General features: G+C 53.3%; 1 protein-coding gene across 1 annotated transcript; it reads right to left on the reverse strand.

Moving 5' to 3' along the window:
- Positions 1–322: 322 nt before the first annotated feature.
- On the reverse strand, positions 323–21775 carry TECTA (tectorin alpha). Its single transcript, XM_019623026.2, has 23 exons — positions 21449–21775; positions 20261–20394; positions 19019–19306; positions 17458–17595; positions 16820–16985; positions 14622–15034; positions 13698–14268; positions 12553–13145; positions 10943–11516; positions 9069–9679; positions 8381–8942; positions 7267–7466; positions 5735–6118; positions 4304–4590; positions 3946–4226; positions 3753–3863; positions 3457–3659; positions 2983–3146; positions 2620–2868; positions 2179–2341; positions 1807–1894; positions 1471–1587; positions 323–1011 (listed from the first exon to the last, which is right to left on the reverse strand). Exons 1-23 carry the CDS (start codon positions 21585–21587, stop codon positions 917–919), a joined length of 6531 nt encoding a protein of 2176 aa, XP_019478571.1. The 5' UTR covers positions 21588–21775; the 3' UTR covers positions 323–916.
- Positions 21776–21975: the final 200 nt, after the last annotated feature.

Raw genomic sequence — 21975 nt, forward strand, 5'->3', positions numbered from 1 at the left:
GGGCTTCGATCGCCTCCCGCGTCCGCGCAGAGCTTCTCTGCTGCTCAGTGCAGCTGTGATTCCCACCGCTTCCCACTAAACATCGGTGCCTCCCGGCCTCTCTCCCCGCTCTGTTCCAGCACGCAGGACGACGCTGCTTACGAAGGAGTACAACACTTTTTATTCCCACGCAGCCGTGTCACAATTTACCAACACCAGACCAGTCACCCACAGAAACGACCCCGGCACCAGCCCCGTTGTGCGTCCTCCCACCCTTCACTCGCCCCTCAAAGGACGTCGTGCCCCTTCTTCTCTCCTCTTCCTACACCTCAGAGCACGCTTCTCTTACCAAAAGCATTGCCTATGCTCTCCGTCCCCCCCCGGGCACACGCTCAGCCCTCTGCCCCGCACCCCCACCGCTCCCTTGGATGAAGATCTGGCGGATGATGAGTTCCCATGCAGTGCCAACGTCCTCCGAGCCGAGCGCGCTCCTCCGTGCGCGGTGCCACCTACCTCTGGCTGCATCCCAGCGCTCTGATGATGCCGACCGTTCTGAGAGATTGCCGTTGTCCCAGGCCCTCGGAAAGGCCCCTCCCCCACTGGGGGCCCCTCTGAGAGTACGGATGTTACATGTGGACGAGGCTCAGCCCATCCTGCTCTGCTAACAGAGGTGCTGCCCACCTGGGCAAAATGCTACAGGACAGAACCTGGGGAAAAGCTGTAAGCCCTGTGAGTTTCCTCATCTCCGCTGCTGTTGAGGTCAAGGTGCCTTCTGTGCTTCCAGTGATCATCCCTCCTCACTCCAGGTCGATCCCAATCGCTGCTATAGCCGAGGGGCCGGCTCGGCGGTGGGTTTGTCGCTGGGGGTGCTGGCTGCTACCCTACAGAGACTCGGGCTGACACGAGAACAGTACATGGCTGGGCAGCAGAGCCACCCCTATGAGGTTGGGTCCTGCAGAACCGCCCACAGCCACAGCTGTGCCACCACCAGAAGGCTTGTTTGGGCTCGGCTGTCTGCTGAAGAGCTGGAGGCTGCAAAATGAAAAAAGATTACGCGTATGGGTGCAACAGACACTTGCAAGTTAGGTGGGACCTGCAGGCAACCCCTTCCCCAGACCCCCTGAGCTGATCACCTCTCAGCTGGGAAGCCCATCAACAAACCGCTGCCCAGTCTGCCTTGTTCCTCCATACAGCCCTGCTCCTCTGCAGACACTGATGTGTGCTGCCAAACCCGCAAAGCCCCACTGTTGACTGACTGTCTGACAAGCCCTTCATGGTAAAGCATCACCAGATTTGCAGCACTCCATGTCCACACAGCTAAATGCCTCCATCCCACTCCAGCTAACCCAAAGCATGCATTATCCAAGCCTCATCTCTGTCCTGATCTAAAAAAGGCTGCACTCCCTCCATCTCTGGATGCCAGCAGCCCCTCTGTTGCATAGATGTCCATGCCTACCTCACACAATGACTGGGCCAAGCCCCAGTGCTTACCCCTGCAGCTCTTGCCGTCCCCTTGCAGTGTCCCTGTCACGCAGCTGCACAGGGGTCCATCCGCTTGACTCGTGCAGATCTGCTCACAGCCACCGTTGTCCTCACACCAGTCTGATCCTTTGTGCATGACAGATAGTGAGAGAGGCTGCTGGATCCTGAGCAGCCCTCAGTTGTCCACCAGGACCCCAACTCCCTCCAGTGATGAGTCCTACTGGAACTCTCCCATCCCCTTCCACTGCTCACTCCCATGTCCTGGCCATCTTTCCTTGCACCAAGGGGATCATCACATAAGGTAGAAGACCCCTCATGCCTGTCCTCAGGGCCACACACACTTACGTTTCCTCCGAATGGGCCCCACTGACAGGATCTGCTCGTGGGCCTCGTGGGTAAAGGCATTGGCTGACCTCCGGTGCTGGGGGCAGTTCTGCATGGAGATGTCAGCACATTTATTACTCTTGGCCACCGACCAAGCCCTCTCCACACACCTCCAACCCAGACCCCCCAAGAGACCCCCCCCCCAACACAACTGGGGTCTTCCCACAGCAGAGCTCTCCTCCCTGCAGCCAGAGGGATGTTCAATCCTCCCCATCTCTTCCTCAAGGCTGCCTCTCTGGCTGCCCCTTGAATACATGAGCCATGCACAACATGTTCCACCTCTGCCTCAGAAAACCCCCAACCCCAGCGACCCTCAGCCTTAGCCTCACTTACTATTTTGCAGGAGTACTTCTCCGAGTCACACAGTGAAACAGCACAGTGCAGGTGGACTTCGTCGTAGTCCCCAATGAACTTGAAGACAGTGACATGGAAGCGACAGGTCAGGGACACACCGTTCTCCTCTATGCCAATGGTGTTGTCCTTCAAGTTTTGGCATCTGTGAGCAGGAAAAAAGCTGGCCACGGTGCCTCTCTGACTGGGACCCTCCTTCAAGCAACACTGCTTGCTTCTGTCCCTATGAGACCCCGCCTTGACCAAATCTTTCAGCTATTCTCCTTGATGCCACTATGCCTATATGAGCATCATAGGACCCATGTTTCTGCACCCCTATGACATTCCAGTTTTGGCTAGGATAGATGTAGGTGTTTTCATAGTAGCTCCTGTGGAGCTATGCTTTCCATAGATAACCAAACCAAGGCACCTGTGGTCACTCACCCTCCCTCAATGATGAAGTAGCGCAGTTTGTCATTGCTGTCCCGTGAGGGCGTTGCATAGCACTTGTTCAGCATCAGGATCAGGTGGTTGGAGTCAGCCCCCACCACAAAGACCCCCACGTAGAGCACGTCCCGCGTGGTCAGCACCACTTCCCCCTGCCGGTATGGGTGCTTGTAGGAGGAGTTCTTGTACAGGGCCATCTTGGTTGTGAAGCTTCCTTCCTGCGTTGGCACTGTCAGGTTGATCACACTAATAAAAAGAAAAAAGAAAAAAAAAAAGTCTTGGACCTCACATTGGCTGTTGTTTGCATAGTGTAACCTTGCTGTCCATGCACCACACATGAACTACTTGCTCTGCTCTGACCTGAGCATTGGCCGCACAACCGAGTCCAGAGAGATCTTGATGTCCAGCTCATAGGCACAGGAAAACTCCACGTTGATGGTCCGGTCCCGGGTGATGATGTTGCCTGTGTTGTTCGCGCTTTCAATCCACACCGTGTTCTTGTATACGATGTGAGTGCTGTTGGACTGCAGAAGGCAGAACGGGGCATCCCTCTCAAGTGACCATCTCTGATCTCCCACTTGTGGCAGATGCCTCAGACCCAAAACATATGGTGTAACTCTGAAAATACCATTTCTTCTACCCAAATATGACCGAGGCTCAAGGCAAGATGCATCCCAAGCGCTGACCACCTCTTAGGTCCCTTTCATCATTGAGGAGCCACCCTACAGCACGCTGTGCCCTTGCTGCCTTCCTGCCCCATTGCTCCCAGATGAGACAATACCCAATGCCTGCAGCATCCACCCCTGGGCCCATTAGCCCATCACCCTGTCCCACCTGCACCAGGTTGCCGCAATTGCCCTTGGTGTTGTTGATCTGGAAGGAGATGAAGTCCTCGCCCTCTATGCCAGGACAGTGGCGGTCATTGACCCGTACGCCCTCGCGCTCGAAGCCCAGCTGGAACAGCTTGCACTTGGAGATGGACACCTCCATTTGTGCGGCTTTGCACGTCACCTCTGCATCAATGATGTCATGGGTGGCTAGGAGAGAAGGAGAAGGCTCATGGAACCAACTGAAAGGACACCCCGGGCCCAGATCCCCATCCCAGTCATCCCTCCCAGCCCTGGGCTCACTGTTGCCATAGGGTGGGGGCTCAATGCAGCCACACAGCTCCCCGCCATCATCCAGCTCGCAGGTCCGGTTGGGGCAGTCGGCGCCAGCACAGGGGTCCTCCACCACTCCTGCTAAACAGCGCGAGACGCACCTTTACCCTTGTGCTCTGGGCCCAGTGCACCCTGAGCACCCACAGGAGCCCATCTTGCTTACAGCAATTCTCCTTCTCAATCCACTCGGTGCCCAGGATGCCGAAAGTACGGCACGCTTCACCATAGGCGGCCAGCGAGCCGCACAGCTGCACCTGCTTGCGGTTGTAGCAGCCATCCAAGAAGCAGGACTCGTAGAAGGGCAGAGGGTCCAAGAGGCCGTAGCAGGGCTGGAAGAAGCCCTTCATGTCTGTCAGCTTCAGGCAGTAGCTGTCGCTCTGCAGCTTCTGGATCTGGACGTTGTCGCAGGACGCGGCGTACTGGGAGTACTGCAGCTCGTTGCAGCTGCGGGCACCGGACACGTTGTGAGGGGGGGGTCCCCAACTGCCCAGCCCCGTGCCCTCCCACCACATCCACCTCACCTCTTCTGCATGCCGTTGGTTTTCCAGCTCTGTGCCAGCACCACGCTGCTGACCACCGGCTTGCCCCGCAGCGTCGCATAGTCATCCGTCGGGTCACCGTTGAAGTTGCCGCACAGCCCGCACACCTTGTTCTGCAGCCGGTCTCCGATGGTGATCTTGATGACGTTGAAGCCGTTGTAGCGGATCTGGATGTCGGGGCCGGAGTCGATCACCAGGAAGCCCTCCTGGTTGTAGATCTTGGTGGAGAGTCCCGTGACGAAGGGGATGCTCACGAGGCTGCCATTCACCTGGCGCAGGGGGGAGACGCAAGGATGACATCCCTTCATCCTCCCCACCACTGGGCAGGAGCACCGTCCCCCTGCAGTCTCCACAAATGTTTTCCAGTACCCCAAGCATGCAAACACAAGAACTCTGCATCAACAGCTGCCTTTCTTAAACTCCAGTGAATCACTCTGAAGTCCTTGCCTCCCTTATGTGCCAGCATAAGGCCATACAAACATGCATGGGCTCTAGCTCACAAGTCCTCTCCTGCTAAGACAGGCCACATGTGATGTGTCTCTACCCCAAAATCAGAATGCCCCTATGCATATTCCGCATCCTCCTCTGTTTCCACCTCAAGATTCTGTGATAAAATCAAGCAAGGATAACTTTAAATAGATACAGAGGTGATGAATGCACAACAGCAAGATCCAGTAGATCATAGAATCATAAAATGGTTAGGGTTGGAAGGAACCTTAAAGATCATCCAGTTCCAACCCCCTGCTATAGGCAGGGACACCTCCCTCTAGACCAGGCTGCTCACAGCCCCATCCAGCCTGGCCTTGAATGCTTCCAGGGAGAGGGCATTCACAGCCTCACTGGGCAACCTGTTCCAGTTTCTCACCAACCTCACAGTAAAGAATTTCTTTCCAATATCTAGTCTAAATCTACACTCTTTCAGTTTAAAACTACTGAACATTTCTATATAAGAACTAAGCCTTCTCTACAACTTCTGCTGATGGTGTACTACCATAAGAAGCATTCCAGCTATGTAAAAAATCAGAGTCCATTACATATTGATGCCTAAGAAATATCTAGATTCAAGAGCAGTCCCCTTCTATTTAGGTGCCTGTGTCCTCCAAATTTTCTTAATTAGTATGGCAGCCTACATGTTGATTTCTGCAGGATTATACTACACTTGAATGATTATTCTCTTGGATCTGCGTCCCCCTCTCACCAAGGGGTTGCACGAGATGATGGGCACAATGATGGGCGCTGGCTCACCCCCCTCCATCAGACCACCAACATTCGTCTCAAACTGGCCAATGTCCCTCTGCCCAGCACAGCAGAGAGTGGCTGCTTGTCTCACATGAAGCTGCTTCTACTGCCATGACCAGCAATGTCACACCGCTTCTGCTCAGGAGATGGTCCCTGACCTCAGCAAGACCTCACCTTGACAGTACTCCTGTCACTGATGAGGATCTGCTCCTCGTTGATGTAGAAGTACACGGGGGAGATGACGGTGAGGTTGGGCGAGGACCACTTATCGAAATTGATGATGAGCTGGAAGGAGAAGTCGGGCAGCTTCTGGCAGATGGTGGACAGCACGAAGGCGCAGTTGGCGGGGAAGCGGAGGAAGGCGCCGTCGAAGGTGCGGAAGACTCCGCCGCCCGCCGCCAGGCAGAAGGAGCTGCGTGTGCTGAAGCAGCCGCGCACGCCGTTGCGTGAGGCGCACTCCTCGTCCGACTTGCAGTGCCGCGGGTCGCATTGGATCAGGTTGCGCCGGAAGCAGCGGCACCGCCGTGTGCAGTCCCCGTTCCAGAAGAGCTGCTTGGGCTGCGAGAGCAAGGGGTGGTGGATCAGGGGGGTGGGAACCTCTGCAAGGTCCTCTGTGGACATTCTGCATGGATTTACTCCCTTTCTCCATGTAAAAAGGGAAATCGGGTGATGATGGCTGAGCAGAGAGCATAAAGTACATGCCGAGTGCCTCTCTGGAACAGAACCAAACTTGCAAGCAACTGATAAACCCCTAGAGTGAGTCCTCCAGCACGAGTCCAAAGAGGGCGAGCAAAGTGGATGTGCCCAAGCATCTCAGCACAAAACGAAGCAAGTGACTGCAGCTACAGGTAAGGACTGCACTAATCTCGATGCACTGAGGACCAGAGGGGAATCTTGCTGTAAATGTGCATCATGCAACCCACTGGTTCTGTAAAGCCCTTCATCAAAATAATACCGAGAAAGTATTGTCTTCCCGACATGGCCAGACTGGTGCAGATATCATGCCTACCTGCTTCCAATCCAACATAGAACAGGAACATGAACATCTGACAAAGGAAATGTGGAGGATAGCAATGGCACCTAGTTGTCTTCGAGCCACTCCTTCCTCAAAACAGCACTATAACAGTATCCTGCACCATAACAGTAATCCTGCCTCTGCACTGCCTTGTCCTTTGGGATCCCACGATGCATTAAGACTGCTGTACTGTGGTGTGGTACATCACACTGATAGATCAAAATCCCAACGAACATCACATGGTTACAAATAAGTAGATTTCATAAGCAGCACTATGCTCAGTGCATGCACAACAACATGGCTGCAAGTGCTGAACATCCCTGCTCGCCAATCTCCTGTCCCAGCATCCCAGCACCCTCTCCCAAACCATCCTCACTCAACAACCACACGATGAAGGAAGTGTGATGTGCCAGAAATGACTTTGCTCTCCTCTATCCCCCTAGGCCTGCTGGCACCCTGTCATATCCTGCCCTTGTTTTTGGCTCATCTCGAGTCACACAGAGCCCTGTGTTGGGAGGTCAGTGTTTCCCATGCGAGCTCTACTTAGATCCCTAGATCCATCACCTCATACCATGGTGACCAGGCACAACGTGACACCCTACAACACCTCCCTGGATCGCGCATCCCACCTTCAAGGATTATCACAAAGGGTTACAGTGAGGGCACCGAGGGAAGAATGCTCCCAGCGTACCTCGTAGTATTTGCCATCAGAGTAGCAGCCGCAGTTCTGGGGCAGGATGCAGCTCTTGCCATTCAGCACGTAGCCGGGGTCACACTGGCAGCCCTCCACGCAGTAGTGGCCGCAGTCGCTCTTCAGGCGGATGGCAGCACAGCGGGGCTGGCATAGGGACACACAGCTCTCATAGTGGCTGTTAGGAGGACAGCTGACAGCTGCAACGGGAGGGGAGAACACGAGGGAGGTGGATTAATTCCCTGCAGATTAAGGACTTCTCCTACCTGCTCCTTCCTTTTACAGCCTGATCGCTGCCAGCCATAATCTCACAGGGAATCATCATAGATTATTGTGAGCTGGGAGGGTCACACTGGGATTAGAGTCCTACTGCTGGCACACAAAGACTGTGTCTTGATGCATGCAGTGCACAAACCCTTGTTGCTGTCTGCTGCCCTGCTACTGGTCACTCCTGCTGACCCTTGTGCTGGGTGACAGGGGTGCTCCTGGTGATCCTATGGACTCCCAGACAGCATGGGGACACGTTTCAGTGTATGTGTCACTGACAGCTCACCTCCATTGCTTGGCCACTGCACACCCAAAGGTGCCACCAGCTCACCAGGAACTATGTGGGACGGGGACATGGGATGTAGGCATGTGGCCATGCTGCCCCTGCGCTGCTGAAACGATTCCTCCAGAGCTGTGAGGTGGTTCGTTATGAGGAAGAATGACATAAATTTAATTTTTGGTCTTGTTACTGATAGCAATTACTTCCCAGCTGATTTGCCAGATAGAGCGGCTGCCGGGGAGACTCATGACTCCCATCCTCGGGAGCCTAATTGAACACTGCAGTGTAATCTTATTGACAATAGCAAGCAACTTCATTAGAGGAAACACTGCTGGCTGCAAAGCTCACAACTAAAACTCCTGGGGAGTAAATTCAGCTGCATGTGCCGGTACCGCTATAGCTCTGGCATGCCCCAGGTCAACTCTGACATGGTGCCACTGCCATGACATTGACACTTCCATGGTCTAGGGGCTTCCAATTGACCACCTCTCTATATTAGTGATCAAACTGAGGACTCAGAGCTGGCCAAAGGGCTAAATAAGAGCTCGTTGGCAGGGCAGCACTTACAGCACGAGGTGAAGTTCCTCCAGCCGATGATGGCGATGCCCTGTGTCTGGCATGTGCTGGCATAGTTTTGCAGCCAGCCGCAGGCTGTCTGCATGGCTCCCCCGTCAACACATGTGTCAAAGAGGCAGTTCTTGTAAAAATAGCTGGGGTTGATTTTGCTGTGGCACTTGGCAAAGACACCGCTTTGGCTAGGAATGAGGCTGCAGAGCTGCTGGGGTTTCCAGAAGCCTTCCACTTTGCCACAGGCTGGGCAGCGGTCACCACAGCCCACCCGACAGAAGGTGTCCCGCTTGGCCCAGCTCTGCACGAAGTCAGTGATGCCAAAGGCAGGCATGCCACCCGCAGCCACCAGGTCATCGTCGGGGTTGCCGTTATAGCGGCCGCAGAGGCCGTAGGTCAGGTTCTGGAAGCTGCGTGGGATGGTGACGGAGAGGAAGGTCTTCCAGTCGTACACCACCTTCAGCCCAAAGTCGGTCTCCACCACAATGTGGAAACCAAAGGCGAAGATGTTCACTTTGCCCTGGCCCAGCTTCAGGGGTAGGTAGAGCCGTTCATTGTTGATCTGTGGGGAAGGAAATGAGACAGCAAGACTCTGTGCCTAGGGAAACCACCTGGAGCTCCAGGAGCCGCAGCTGGGGTGGGAAGGGATCACCCCTCAGCACCACCCGACCTTCACGGCCCCACTCACCATCACCGTGTACTTGTAGGCACGGTGGATGACAATGTTGTAGTTGAAGACCTCCACCTCCACTTGCTTCACCCAAAGGGCCAGGGAAGTGTCACGATCCTCGTTCTTAGCCGTGACAGTGAACGTGGGGAAGGTGTCTGACCGTTCTGCACGCGGCCGTGAGATGGTGGTGCACAGCACCAAGGCACAGCTGCTCTGGAAGTCGAACGAGAAGCCATCAAATGTCAGGTAGTGCCCATAACCAGAGACGATGCAAGAGGCATCGGTGCGGACATGGCAGTAGTAGAGGCCATTCTCTTCTAGGCAGTACTCGTCGTCCTTGCAGGAGATGTTCTCGCAGTACACACTGTTGTCTGAGCCATTGCAGTAGCAAAGGAAGTGGCAGGAGATGTCCATCCAGAAGGTCTGGTTGGTGGCCAGCTGGCGGCCCTCAAAGTTGCAGCCGCACTCACCGCGGGGCACGCAGCGGGAACCACGCAGGGCAAAGCCCTCGTCGCACTGGCAGCCCTCTGTGCAGGTGTCCATGCAGACAGGGCCCGTGGCTAGAGTCTCACAGGTCTCCACGCAGCTCATGCACTCCTCAAAATGGCTGTTCTCTGGGCATGCCAGGGCTGGGGGCATCAAATTAAGTGTGTGAGTTAGCAGCTCCCGCAGCCATGGTGCAAGGAGCACCGAGGTGGATTACAGACAGAAGGTGGACATGAGGTGAATACTGACTCACTCGGTACAAATAGAGAACTAGTCCCAGCAGCCTGCCTGCCACTGGGTATTCCCACTCCTTTGGTTACTCCTACTCCTCTCTGCCACCTCCCTCCTCACATTGCAGTTCCATGCCAAGTGATGCCTCCTCCTGCCAACCCAAAGAGGACGTCCTGCTTCCCTCTTCCAAATGGACACCCCACTTAAAAATGGACGCCCCACTCCCAAAGGGATGCCTCTCTACAACTTGCACAGCAGAGAAGTGGGCTGCCTACTCTGTACAGCCATGCTGGAGATTTTTTCGCATTCGCTGCTGAATTATGAATGTTTTCCTATTAACGGTAACTTTACAGCCACAGCTAAAAACAGGCTGTATTCAAATTATCCTCTGGTGATGGCTTACAGTACTGTCAGCCACCATCTGCAGCCCTGGAACGCTCCTGCACCGCATCGTACACCTCCTTGTGTCTCCTGAAACACCATCACAAAACCGCTTAATGGGGAAATCTGTCTCTGTGGGCAAAGGTGTCACTTAGAAACTACCATTGATAGGTGAGATGGAGTATCCTCGTCTTTCGGGCATGTTGTGGTCCCACTATGCACCGGTCACCTGCTGGCTTGCCCTTCCTGATATGAGTGAGCTCCTGACCGTGGTATGGTACAGGCTTTGCAAATGCTGCCTCGCAAGTGAAACAACTGAGAGACTTTTGGTATGCGAGCAGAATGCAGCCTCTCTCCCTTTGGTGCTACTGAGGAGATGCTCTGTATGCCTCAGCCTCCATTGCGGAGGATGGCTCTGTTGGATGTAGCTCTTTTGATGACACCAACCTCTGTGGTAGCCAAGAGAGCAAGAAAATAGCTGCGGTTTATGCAAGTCTGCCCACCCACTACTGTGATTTCAGGCTTCTATAAATGCTGTACATTCTGTGGTGCTGTTTTGCTCCCAAGCAACCAATAAGGTTGGGGTGCCTCTTCTAAATGGTTTCCCAGTTTTGTTTCATAGGAACATCATTACAAGGTACGCACCAGCGACAAGGCACAGGGCAAGGTCCCATAAAAAATGGGGACCGACCTCTGAACACCCATCAGCTCCAAGAAAAACACCCATCCCAAAGCAGACGGGGCTACATCTCCTTCTTAGCGCCCCAGATACTCAAAAGCTTTTGTAGACTCACGGCAAAAGCTGTGGCTCCTCCACTGGCCGACGTCCACCTCGGCGTTCTTGCAGGCACTGGCATAGCGTGCCACTGCATCGCACAGCTCTGACTGGTTGCCTCCGCTCTGGCACAAGCGGAAGAGGCACGTTCTGTAGTAGGCCGAGACGTTGACCACGCTGTGGCACTCCAGGAAGGAGCTGTTGGTGGGGTCATTGATGATGCCGCAGTTGGAGCGGCTCCGGTAAGTCTTGAGCAGCTCCGAGTCATTGTTGCATGCCTTGAGGAGGTCCCCGCACTCCCCGTTGCAGATCTCATCGAACGTTGTCCAGCTCTCCAGGAAGAGCTCCAGGTTGTCCGTGCACTTGCCCTTGGGCGTGCAAAACTCATCACTGGCGTTGCCATTGAAGAAGCCACAAAGACCCCCAGTGCAGTTGAAGTAGGCGGTGGAGAGGTGGATCTCCAGAAGGCCTGAATCGTAGTAGCCAATGCTCAGGAGCCCCTCTGACTCCGTCACAGTGCCGTTGTCAGTGCGGTAGATCTCCAGGTGGCCAGAAGGGTGGAAATATGGCAAGTCCACATCATAGCCATTCACCTGCAAGGGAAGGCATCGGTAAGGGCAACGTGACTCTGCAAGATGGTCCCGTCTGCACCACGACAGGAAGGCTAAACCTGGTCTCCACCTTTGAAGGCTGGGAATCTCCTTCACATGGGCGGATGCAGTCATTTCCTTGCATTTCATTCAAAGACAGAGCAAATTCAACCAAGAGTAAGCTAGAGGAGAACACAGCAGCATTCAAAAAGCCTCCTGATTTGGCTTGGCAAGCCAATGGAAATAGCAGTGCTACAAGGCAGGATGGACATATGCAACCCTACGTTAAATCCTATGGTACAGACACCATGGTATTGCCTTCCTCCTCTACCTTGATGGCAACTGCTCCATCTGCTCCCACTCAAGCCTTGAGCTTAGGGTTGCCTCACCTGACTGCATCCTTCCTGCATCCTGTACCACTGCTCACTGCTAATAAACGCTTGGCAAATAGAAAATAGCTGGGAATTTTAGCAATGGTTCCAGTTAATGTTTTGTGACAGCAGGGCATTCTGCCTGCTCTACTGTGGCTGTCATGGCTTGACAGGACAAAGAGCAAAACCTCAGCTGCAAAACAGAGTAAAAATGGGTATGGCTAGGATTCAGAAAGCACGGAGACCTTCAATGTTGGGGTATTCCTTCTTTTCCACAGCTATTTTGCTGACTATAGCCACTTGTATTTTGACCTCAATCAAAATACAAGTGCTTTCAAGATACAATAAGATATCCTCTGCTTTCCCCTAGCTCTTTGGTGTGGAGGGTTGGCATGAGCTGGGTTGTGAGAACAGAGTCTTGGTCAGCACCCGTGGTCTTCTCACCAGTGCTGGCAGCTGCTGTGAAGTCTATGGGATAGGGACCATGGGTGAATGCAATCCCAGTCCTTTTACCTCTTGCCTTGGATATAAGAGATGAGTAGACTTTGACACTTGTGATGGCTCTGATCTCAAGGAACAGTCCAGAGCCATACACCCATAAGCTCTTCTCCACGGGGACACTGTGGCATGGCACAAGCCAATGCCTCCCACCTTGGTGACGGCCTTACCTTGACCTCCGACAGGCTGGCTCCTCCGACCTTCACCTCCTGGCCGACCACCTGGATCCGCACGACACGCAGTCCATTGGGAGCGTATCCCGGCTTCTTCTGGCTGACGTCCACCTCGATGAAGTCAGGCTTCTCCACGCAGGTTTTGAGCAGCGTGTAAGAGTGCTCCAGCGGGTAGGGGAAGGTGACGCCATCAAATGTCTGCAGCACCTGGTTCTGTCCCACTGAACACAGGCCCTCCCGCTTTGGGTAGCAGCCCCGGTAGCCATCCTCAATGGTGCAGACCTCTCCTTCGGGGCAGCTGGTGTTGAAGCACTTGGCCTCCCCGCCGTCCTCACACTGGCACTCTGCTGTGCAGTTTGCTGTTGCCCAGAACACCTCTCCGATGGGGTAGTACCGTCCATCCACGTCACAGCCACACTTCTGCACAGGGACGCAGCGGTCGGCGCTCAGCACGTGGCCATCGTCGCACTCACAGCCCTCGGTGCAGGGTGCAGTGCAGCGCAGTGGGGCTGTCAGGTCTGAGCAGGTGGCAGGGCAGCCACTGGCACACACTGAGTAGTGGCTGTGCTCCGGGCACTGCACAGCTGCCTCTGCAGGTACCAAGGGGACACAAACAACAGGATGACTGTGTTATCATGTGGTTCTGAGCTAGGGACCTCAACCTAATGTAAAATGACCTAGCATTCCCACTTTACAGTAGACTTGGATCTTCCATTTCTCACCCACGCCTTGCTGGCCATTCTCTTAATGCAAGCAAAAACTCCTCTGAAGCAGCCCCTTCACCACTGAGCCTCCTGCAACTATTTGCTACCAAAAGCAAGGAGGGTGCACTGACCAGCATACTGCTAGCCAGCCCCAACTCGGGTGCAGGCTGTCAGCACAGCAGCCCACTGCTCACACGGCATTGCTGAGCTCCCCCCTCTTGCCTGACTCTTGCCACCCATAGGCTATCATGAAACTCTCACATTGCAGAGAAGTGGCTTTCACCAGACCCCCTCTGCCTCAGGCAACATCATTCCTTTCATTTCCCTCATCTCTTCTGTTTCTCCCATTTATGTGGTTCCCCATCCCAGCTCCCTCTCACACCAGGATCTCAGGCAGACTCCACAACTTGCCCCCAGCACCAGCACACCCACACTTACCGCATCCCATCTGGGCACGCCATTCTCCCACCGGGATGCCCAGGCCTTGGCACACCGCGGCGTACGCCTGGATGGCTTGGCACAGCCCGGTGCCGTTCTCCCGGGCACTGCACAGATCATAGACACAGCTGTGTACGAAGGCAGTGGGGTCCACGACGGAGCCGCACTCCCACAGCGGCCCGCCACTCTTGTTGAGGAAGCCGCAATATTCAGAGGAGAAATAGAGGGATTCGGTGGAGGCATCGCAGACGCTGCAGTTCTCCACGCAGCCAGGTGAGCACTTCCTCTCAGGGTGTGGAACTCGCCAGCTCTCGCCCAGTTCTGGCACGGAGGAGGCCAACCTGCCATCCGAGCGCAGCGCATCGTCCTCAGGGTCTTTGTTGTAATTCCCGCACAGACCGCACGTGCCATTGATGTACGTGCCAGGAACGGAGATGGAGGCATAGTGCTGGCCATCGTAAGTCACCAGCAGGCCAAAATCAGTCTCCAGGGCTGTGGACAAGCCGCTTTGGTAGACTTTGATTGCGCCCAACTCCAGGGAGATGGGTAAGGACACCACCAAGTCATCCACCTGTGGGAACATGAGCAGAGGACTGAGCCACTGTGGAAAACAGCTGAGGCTTCACGTGAGGGGTATAGGACCCCACTGCAGGGCCTTATGTTTATAGATGGGTGACATGATCTAAAGTGGTCACAGGATGGGTTGATGGCTGGACTAAGATGGTCTTAGCTGTCTTTCCAACCTTAATGATTCTACGCTTCTAGGAGAAGGCTGGCCAGGCATCCGTAAGCCTCAGGCCTCGGTTGACCCATGGCTTTGCTGTCATGCCTTCCACCCTTCCCAAGGAATACACAAGACTACTATCGTGGTCTCGCCATCAGGACCAGACCTGGCAAGTTCCCGCTGTTCAGTGTAGCTCTTACCTTGGCTTTCCCAAAGCTGCCCTTCGGGAGGACAATCTTATGCGAGTAGACCTCCACAAAAATGTCCCTCAGCCAGGAGACGGAGGAGCCGCCTCGGTTCTCATTCTTGGCCTCCACGTTGAAGTAGGGCAGCTGGGAGCCTGGCCAGCACTGCCTGGCGAGGAGGTAGGAGCAGGAACCCTGGAAGTGAAAGAGGAAGCCATCGAAGGTGTGGTAGTGCGGATCTCCGAACACCACGCAGGTGCTGCTCTCCACAGGCACGCACTGGAAGAACTTGATCTTCGGCTCGCATGCTTCGAATGGGCCACAAGCCATCTCCTGGCAGAAGATCTCATTGTTGAAATCCAGGCAGCGGCACTTGGTGCTGCAGTTTGAGTTCTCCCAGAAGATCTCGCCTTGATGGAGAAACTGTCCTAAAAAGCATGGAAAAGAAATAAAACACTTACATCGGAACTTCACCCACAGCTAGAGGCACAATGTCACTCAGTCAGTCACACAAGTCCTTGGGTTTGCTTCTGTGACCTGCAGAGAGAGCTGGGGGCTCTGCAGCTGCTCTGGGGAGAGCACTTCAACACCAGCACTGTGCTTGTGTGCCACTGTGCTTGTTAGCTTTGCCCTTTTTCCTGTAATAACTCCCTTCAGGTGGCTTTGCCCATCAAAGAGTGCCTCTGTCATCAGAGGTTTAGAGACAATTCATTTCCAATCCAAAAGAACTCACGGTACCTAGGGAATCAAAGATCTGCTGATGAGTAACTTCCTATCCATGCATAGGTTATGATGGGAACCAAGGAGGGGATGCTCAGCCCGCTGTCACACGGAGGCTCTGTAAGGGAGGCAGGTTTCCCTGTGAGAGACGTGAGCAGCAGGAGAAGACAGGCGAAGGGTGGCAGACGCCTTGAGAGATTCCCTCTCCTCCATATGGTCGACTTTCACACCTCTCTTTCAGGCGGATGTGTGAGCTGCCTGCTTTACCTCTCCTAAACTTTTTGTGCTCTTCCGTGCCTCCAAAAAAAAAAAAAAAGCTATTTCCCAACTTCTTGCAACAAACAACAGCTCTTCTTAGGCTCAACAGCTCCTGCATCAGCTGTCCTGGTGTATGGAGTTTTGCCAAATGAGCTCTGTTATGCATGGCAAGCCTCATCATCTCCAGCATCTCATGGTTCATCTCCTCTTGTGAGAGCAAGCAAGCAGCTGCTGGGACACACAGACCTTCTGGTGGGATGTGCACACTGCCCTAGAGGCTGGAAGCAGAGGCTGACTTTGGCCCCATTGTGAAACCTGGTCTTTCTTCTTGCGGTGGCAGCTGGAAGCTGTTAGGGTGGTGGGAATCTAACCCCTTCTTGGGCTGGAAGAGCCTTTGGGGTGTGCAGGTCTCCTTTAGTACAATTCTAAAGGCTGCCTGTGAAGAAGCCAAATGTCCCAGCACGGTGTGACAGCATTTAGCAGCAGGTGACAACCTGCTTGTTGTGCAGACTCCTGGAGCACAGTACATGTTCCTGATAAGTTTTATTTGCCCAATGGCAATGCCTTAATCTCTCCACACCACAGTCCTTGTTCTGTCTCTCTGTGCATTTCATCCCTCTATATCTCCACAGCAGAACTGATGCACATGCAGACACTGTAATTGGTGCAGGGTGATGGAATTTATCCTGCTCAGAAACTTCTGATTCTTCCCACAGAAAGAGAGGACATGAATCATGGAATCATAGAATCATCAAGGTTGGAAAAGACCCACAAGATCCACAAACATGGGATCATTCTGCCAGCTTTTCCCATCCCAGGGGCAAGAGGACAGGACTGTCCCCAGGTGCTTCCCATTGTCCCTATCAGCACTGCAGAAATTAGTCTGCATCATTAGAAAGATGATGGCTTGAGTGGCATTTGACTGCTGCAAACTGCCCAGCCTTTGACATCATAGGCCTGGACAGCAGAAATGGAAGCTTTTAACAATGCATTGCTGATAAATCTGCAGGGATGCAACAAAGCCAGCACTGATGACAGCTTTGTTTGTTGGTGGTTGGAAATGGCACAGAGCTCTCAGTGCCCTATCAGCCCCCATGTTTTCTCTGAGCTGCCCACTCAGACCTTGTCTGCCTTTGCAAAACCACACTCGTGCAGCCTGGGGCACTCAGGCTGCAGGACCTTTTGCTCTTCAACATCCCACAACGTGTAACAAGGCATAACCATTCCTCCCTTACCTCTCAGGCTGCAGCCGTTGGCTGGATCTATTTCTCTGCCATCTATTTTGAAAGCCCAGCGCCCCGGGATGTTCACGTTGGTTGTTTGCTCTATATTGACTATGTCTGGGGTTCTGGAGCCTGGGATGCTGAAGAAGTTGCTGATATTTCCACCATTAAAGCCAGCCTAAAATGGATAGAGAGCAGATTCTGTCAGGTATCCTGCTGCAGGAAAGCAGCTCTGCAGTTCTGCACCTCCCTGTACCCTGCAATGATTTCCAGGCATGCTCTGTTTAATGTTAATGGGGCTTTTCAGGAATCTGTTTTCAGGTAGTTTAGATGCAATTGAAAACTCCACAGGCACTACAAGCAGTACAGATCTCTGCTTAGATATTTATGCACATATAAATGCAAAATATGTTCCTGGGCATGGCTGAAGCCCAGAAGGGACAGTTTGATGCCTGTAGCCTTTAAGACACACCTCAGCAGCACATTTTTGGCAGATGGGGTAGCTGTGGCATGGCTGCTGGCACCAAATTCTGGGATGCCCATCTACAATGCCAGGGATGCTGAAGGAACAGGAGGCACAGGGAAGCACAGGTACATTAGGAAAGCTGTGGGCAGCCATCCGAGAGCTGGAGAGGGAGCAAAAGCCTCACCTGGGCCATCACCCCACCGAGCCCAGTCAGGGGGTCCCCTCCGCTGGCCGTGCCTGTGGTCCAGCTGATCTCCTGGTAGTTAAATATGGCAAAGGATGACACCCCGTCGGTGATGAGAACAGCTTGAAACGTGTTCACCTGGAAAAGCACCAACAGATGCACAAGGTGAGGCTGCTTTTCTCCCGCTGCCCACCCACCCTTGTGCTACCCGCGCCCCGGGGGACAGCAGGAGCACCACGGTGCAGTAGGAGCCAAATGAGACCCAACATACAGTGACCCCAACCACTCCATCCCATCTGGTGCTTCAGCCTGGGGAAATCACAGTGCTGCTCCCCATCCAATTCCGTGCCAATAGATGGCAGCAAGAGAATAAGCTTGTATGAGACCAGCAGCCAGCTGCTATGACCCGTTCTCTTCCATTACCCTCTTTTAGCTCTATTTCTCGACATGTTATCTTACCCAGCTCCCTTCAGCATTCATATTCCACAATGCGATTAACGGTGCGTTGCAGCCGAGGCAGCCATGTACGTTATGTGTTTGGCTTGGCTGCCACTTCCCATCACTACCTGCTCGATCTGTCCTTCCTTTCACTTGAAATGACTCTGCATTTCCAGCCCCAAACACTCAGACAAAATCATGCCCCGTGCAAGAAGGACACACTTTGCTGGCTGGCAAGGCAGCATAAACCCACGCTCCTCACATCTACACTTACACAGATAGAAGGTGCCTATACTCTGCATATTTTCTCCATGCAGCAGCCTCCACTGGGATCCACTCAAAGGCAACTGTTTATCTCAACCACACAAACTTCTCAACTGGCACTTGTGGCCAAAAACGCATTGGGCACCCACGCCGTACAAATAAGCCATCAGAAGCCACATGCTTTTGCTCCGTAGCCACCAAGAGACTGGAGCAACCACCGTGCCCCTGAGGCCACATTCACCAAATTGTTTTCTGCAGCTTTTCTGCATTGCGATGAATTTCCTGCTTAAGTTGCATTGCACTGTTCTGCATGCCAACGCAGAGCCTTGGCCACCATCGAGCAGGAATGCTGCTCTGTACCAAAATAAATTGCATTGTGTTGCAAATGTAATTCTTCAGGCAATACACAAACCTCTATATTGCCTCCTGTCTGCAAATATATATATGTGTGTGTGTATTTTTTTCCTGCAAGAGCTGCCAGGACTGGCACAAAAATATGCATTACATCTCGAGCCTCGCTAGCAAATGGAAAAGAGCTGAACTTCTTATCGAAGCCAACTTCTCGAGACAGAAGCAGCCAACTTCTGGCACTTGCAGAGTGCAAGCAAATACAAAAAGTCCATTTCCCCAAACGACGGCAGGGAGTCCTCACACACTGCCTGTACCCCAATCTCCTGTGGGATGGCACAGACCTCACACTGGCAGCTGCTGTCACAGCTTACAGCAATTTAAATGCCATTCAAGCTGGGAAAAACACCGCATTGCCATCCCCATGGCCATGGCCATCCCTATGGTCAAGCCCTGCTTTCATGGCCATTCTCACAACCACCACCATGCGTACCATAGTTGTTGCTCTTACCGGTGTCGTGCTGCTCCCCCCGTAGAACGTCACCTCCTCCCAGGTGACGACGAAGACCCAGCTGGCAGAGAAGGATGCCATGTCCTTGAAGTACTTGCGGATGTCCTTGGAGGCTCTGCCCAGCAGCTCAGGGTCGGTGCTCTCGCGGTAGTAGATCTCCCCACGGATGCCATTGTGCACATCGGCCCAGAAGGGAGCAACGAAGGCCCGGCCGTCAGCCAGAGGGAAGGCTTCAGGTGTGAACTGGCTGACCAGTGAGTTAAAGGAGATCACGCCGTTGTTGTTCACCTGCCCGAGGAGATGGGGTCACTGGAGAGAGGCCTAAGCAAGCTGCTGGCTCATCACAAAACGTGGGGTGAGCGTTTTGTGGCAGGGGGTGGTTTGTAACGATGGCAGCTCATGAGAACTCTTGGCCAAATGGACTCATAAAGCCCCAAGCAGGACAAAACCCTGGGAAGTTTGCACAATCAGGCTCCTAAAGACCAATGGAGAACCCATCAGAATGCCATGCAGGCTGGCACCCAGCTCAGCTGGGACCTGCCTCTGGTCCCTGTGTGCACCCAGCCTTTGAGAGCTGGCTGTATGGCTGGGTAGCTGCGCAGGGCAATGGATTATTATTCCACAGCATGTGCAGTGTGTGCCCCAACCAGCAGCCAGGTTGGATGGGGCTTTGTGCAACCTTAGTGAGACTTGTGGGGCTTTAGAAGGGCTTGGAGTTAGGTGGTCTTTAGGGTCCCTTCCAACCCAAGCCATTCCATGACCCCATGATGTATTTAGGGACACACAGAGAAGTGCTCACCCCTGACAGCCCACTCCAGGAGCCCTCCCAATGCCAGTTGTCACTGCTCTGCCATTTGAGCACGGCAGCATCCCACCCTTGACTTAGGTACCTCCACACAGCTCCAAATCACCCCTTTTTTTTTTTCCTATGGGTCTTTGTATGTTCTCTTTTCTTGTCATGGAACAGGAATAATGTTCCTTGTGTCAAGCCCTGAGCTTTGCTGTACCATTTAATCACCTACAAAAAAAATTTATTGCCTTTTATATTCCTTCCCCATGAACATTAGCCCATTAACTATACCTTTGACTTTCTTAATCATAAAACCTATCAGTTCATGAAATCTAAGAACTTGTCAGGTGGGTGCTAATAAATCTTCCCATTCTTGACGACAGCGAGAGCGCGTTTAACGTGCAGCCAAATGGCAAGGAAAAGAATAAAAGGAAAGTCTGTTCTCCACTTACATAAACCGTCCTGTATGGGGCTCCAAAGAAGATGAACGGAACAGAGAGCTTGATCTCAGGAGAGCTCCCATCATCCACTTTGGGTGTTTTTGTGTCATTTGGCCAAAATGGGTACAGACTTGCCATGGCGTGAACTGCAAGGAGAGGGGTTCATTGCTTACAGAGAACCATCCTGGTTTTGGGGAGGGCACGGTGGGGCACTCAGCAAAATCCTTCATTGAGCAAACAGAGATTTAGATGGGCTTTCTTTCCCCTCCTCCTCTCTTTGATGTAGAAAAGCAGCACACAGCCCTTGTGACATTCGAGCAGAGCTAAGGGGAGCCACAATGCTTCCAAACAATCCCAGCTCTGTTTACCTCAGTTTGGAACATGCTTTTATTTCCCAGGTCCTAACCTGCACCTCTCAGAGGCCCCTGGTTGCAGACAGCCTGCTCACAGGTCTTGGTTACAGAAATGGGGCTCTGTGCTGCCTGAGCTGGGGATGCTGTGCTCAGCAGCCCTAAGGATGTACCACCCAGCAGCCCCAAGGTGCATTGCTCAGTGGCACCAGGGATACTCAATTCAACAACCCCAAGGATGCTCCCTGCTTGAGGCTGCCTGACAGTGTCACCAGCGAACCCTTCCAACCCAGTCTGGCCTCAAGGAGGACAGAGACAAGGGGAAACCTGGCCTAACCCTGCTGGCACCCTAAAAAAGCTCTGAGTTCCTTGGGATCCTGCGTTCAGCCCCACACCAGATCGCTACTCATCCAGTTTATCATTTTCTTGGCACATGTTGGCCATTTGGAATTCTTCATGGTCCGATTCTGTACCACGGCAAAACCACAGTCACCTCCGTGTGTGCACTCAGATGTTTGCACTATGCACGCTCACTTAGGTTATGTGCTTAGAGCTCTGCAGAGCTGCTGGGATTGCTGTATCTATCAGCTTTGCCAACTTCATATTCCCAGCAGCACGGCAGCTCCTCATTTAACCTGAACTATCCTTGCTTCACTGCTCCCAGTGAGGCGAGAGCCATTTGTGCGGGCAGGAGGTTCACTGCCACAGTGCACTCTGTCCACACTGCACAATTAGCGCCTGTGCTCCCATCCTTCCAGACCCAGGGAAACACTGCTTGCTGTTACACTCTGACCAAGGGAAACAGGATGTTTTCTGGGGCAGTTTTGGGGCACAGGGGTGCAGTACTGACCTTGGTGCCGCACGGTTACCACCAGCAGGGCTGCACAGGCACTGAGCAACGATCGCGCGTTCATCCTACAGGGCAGAGAGAAATCCAAACATGCATCACTTCCAAAGGAAAGCGCATCACAAGCGATCCATCCCAGCATTGCAGAGGGTCCCTCACAAATCAAGTAGATCCAAACTGCCTACTTTGTTAAGTGCCCTACTGAGCCCTTCCCACCGCTAATGGCCCTGCAGGTGTTGGCACTGCATGGAGGAGCTGCAGCACTGCAATGTGTTGCCCCATTTCACCCTGTTGTTCAGAGGCAATTCCTGCCCGATCCGCTCCACAATCACTCAGCTCTTTGCACTGGAGACACCAACACTTACACAGCTGGGCAACTTCATGCTGAACAAGAATCAATGACAGAGACAAGCAAAGACAAGGCTAGGAACAGGAAAGCAAACTCCTCTGCCAGCTCCAATTCCTTCCGTGCCTAATGCAATTTGTTAGTCATTATTAATCCAATAGAAAATATCACTAAAACACCTGCT

The sequence above is a fragment of the Meleagris gallopavo genome, chromosome 26 (assembly GCF_000146605.3).
Source record: "Meleagris gallopavo isolate NT-WF06-2002-E0010 breed Aviagen turkey brand Nicholas breeding stock chromosome 26, Turkey_5.1, whole genome shotgun sequence".
Taxonomy (NCBI): domain Eukaryota; kingdom Metazoa; phylum Chordata; class Aves; order Galliformes; family Phasianidae; genus Meleagris; species Meleagris gallopavo.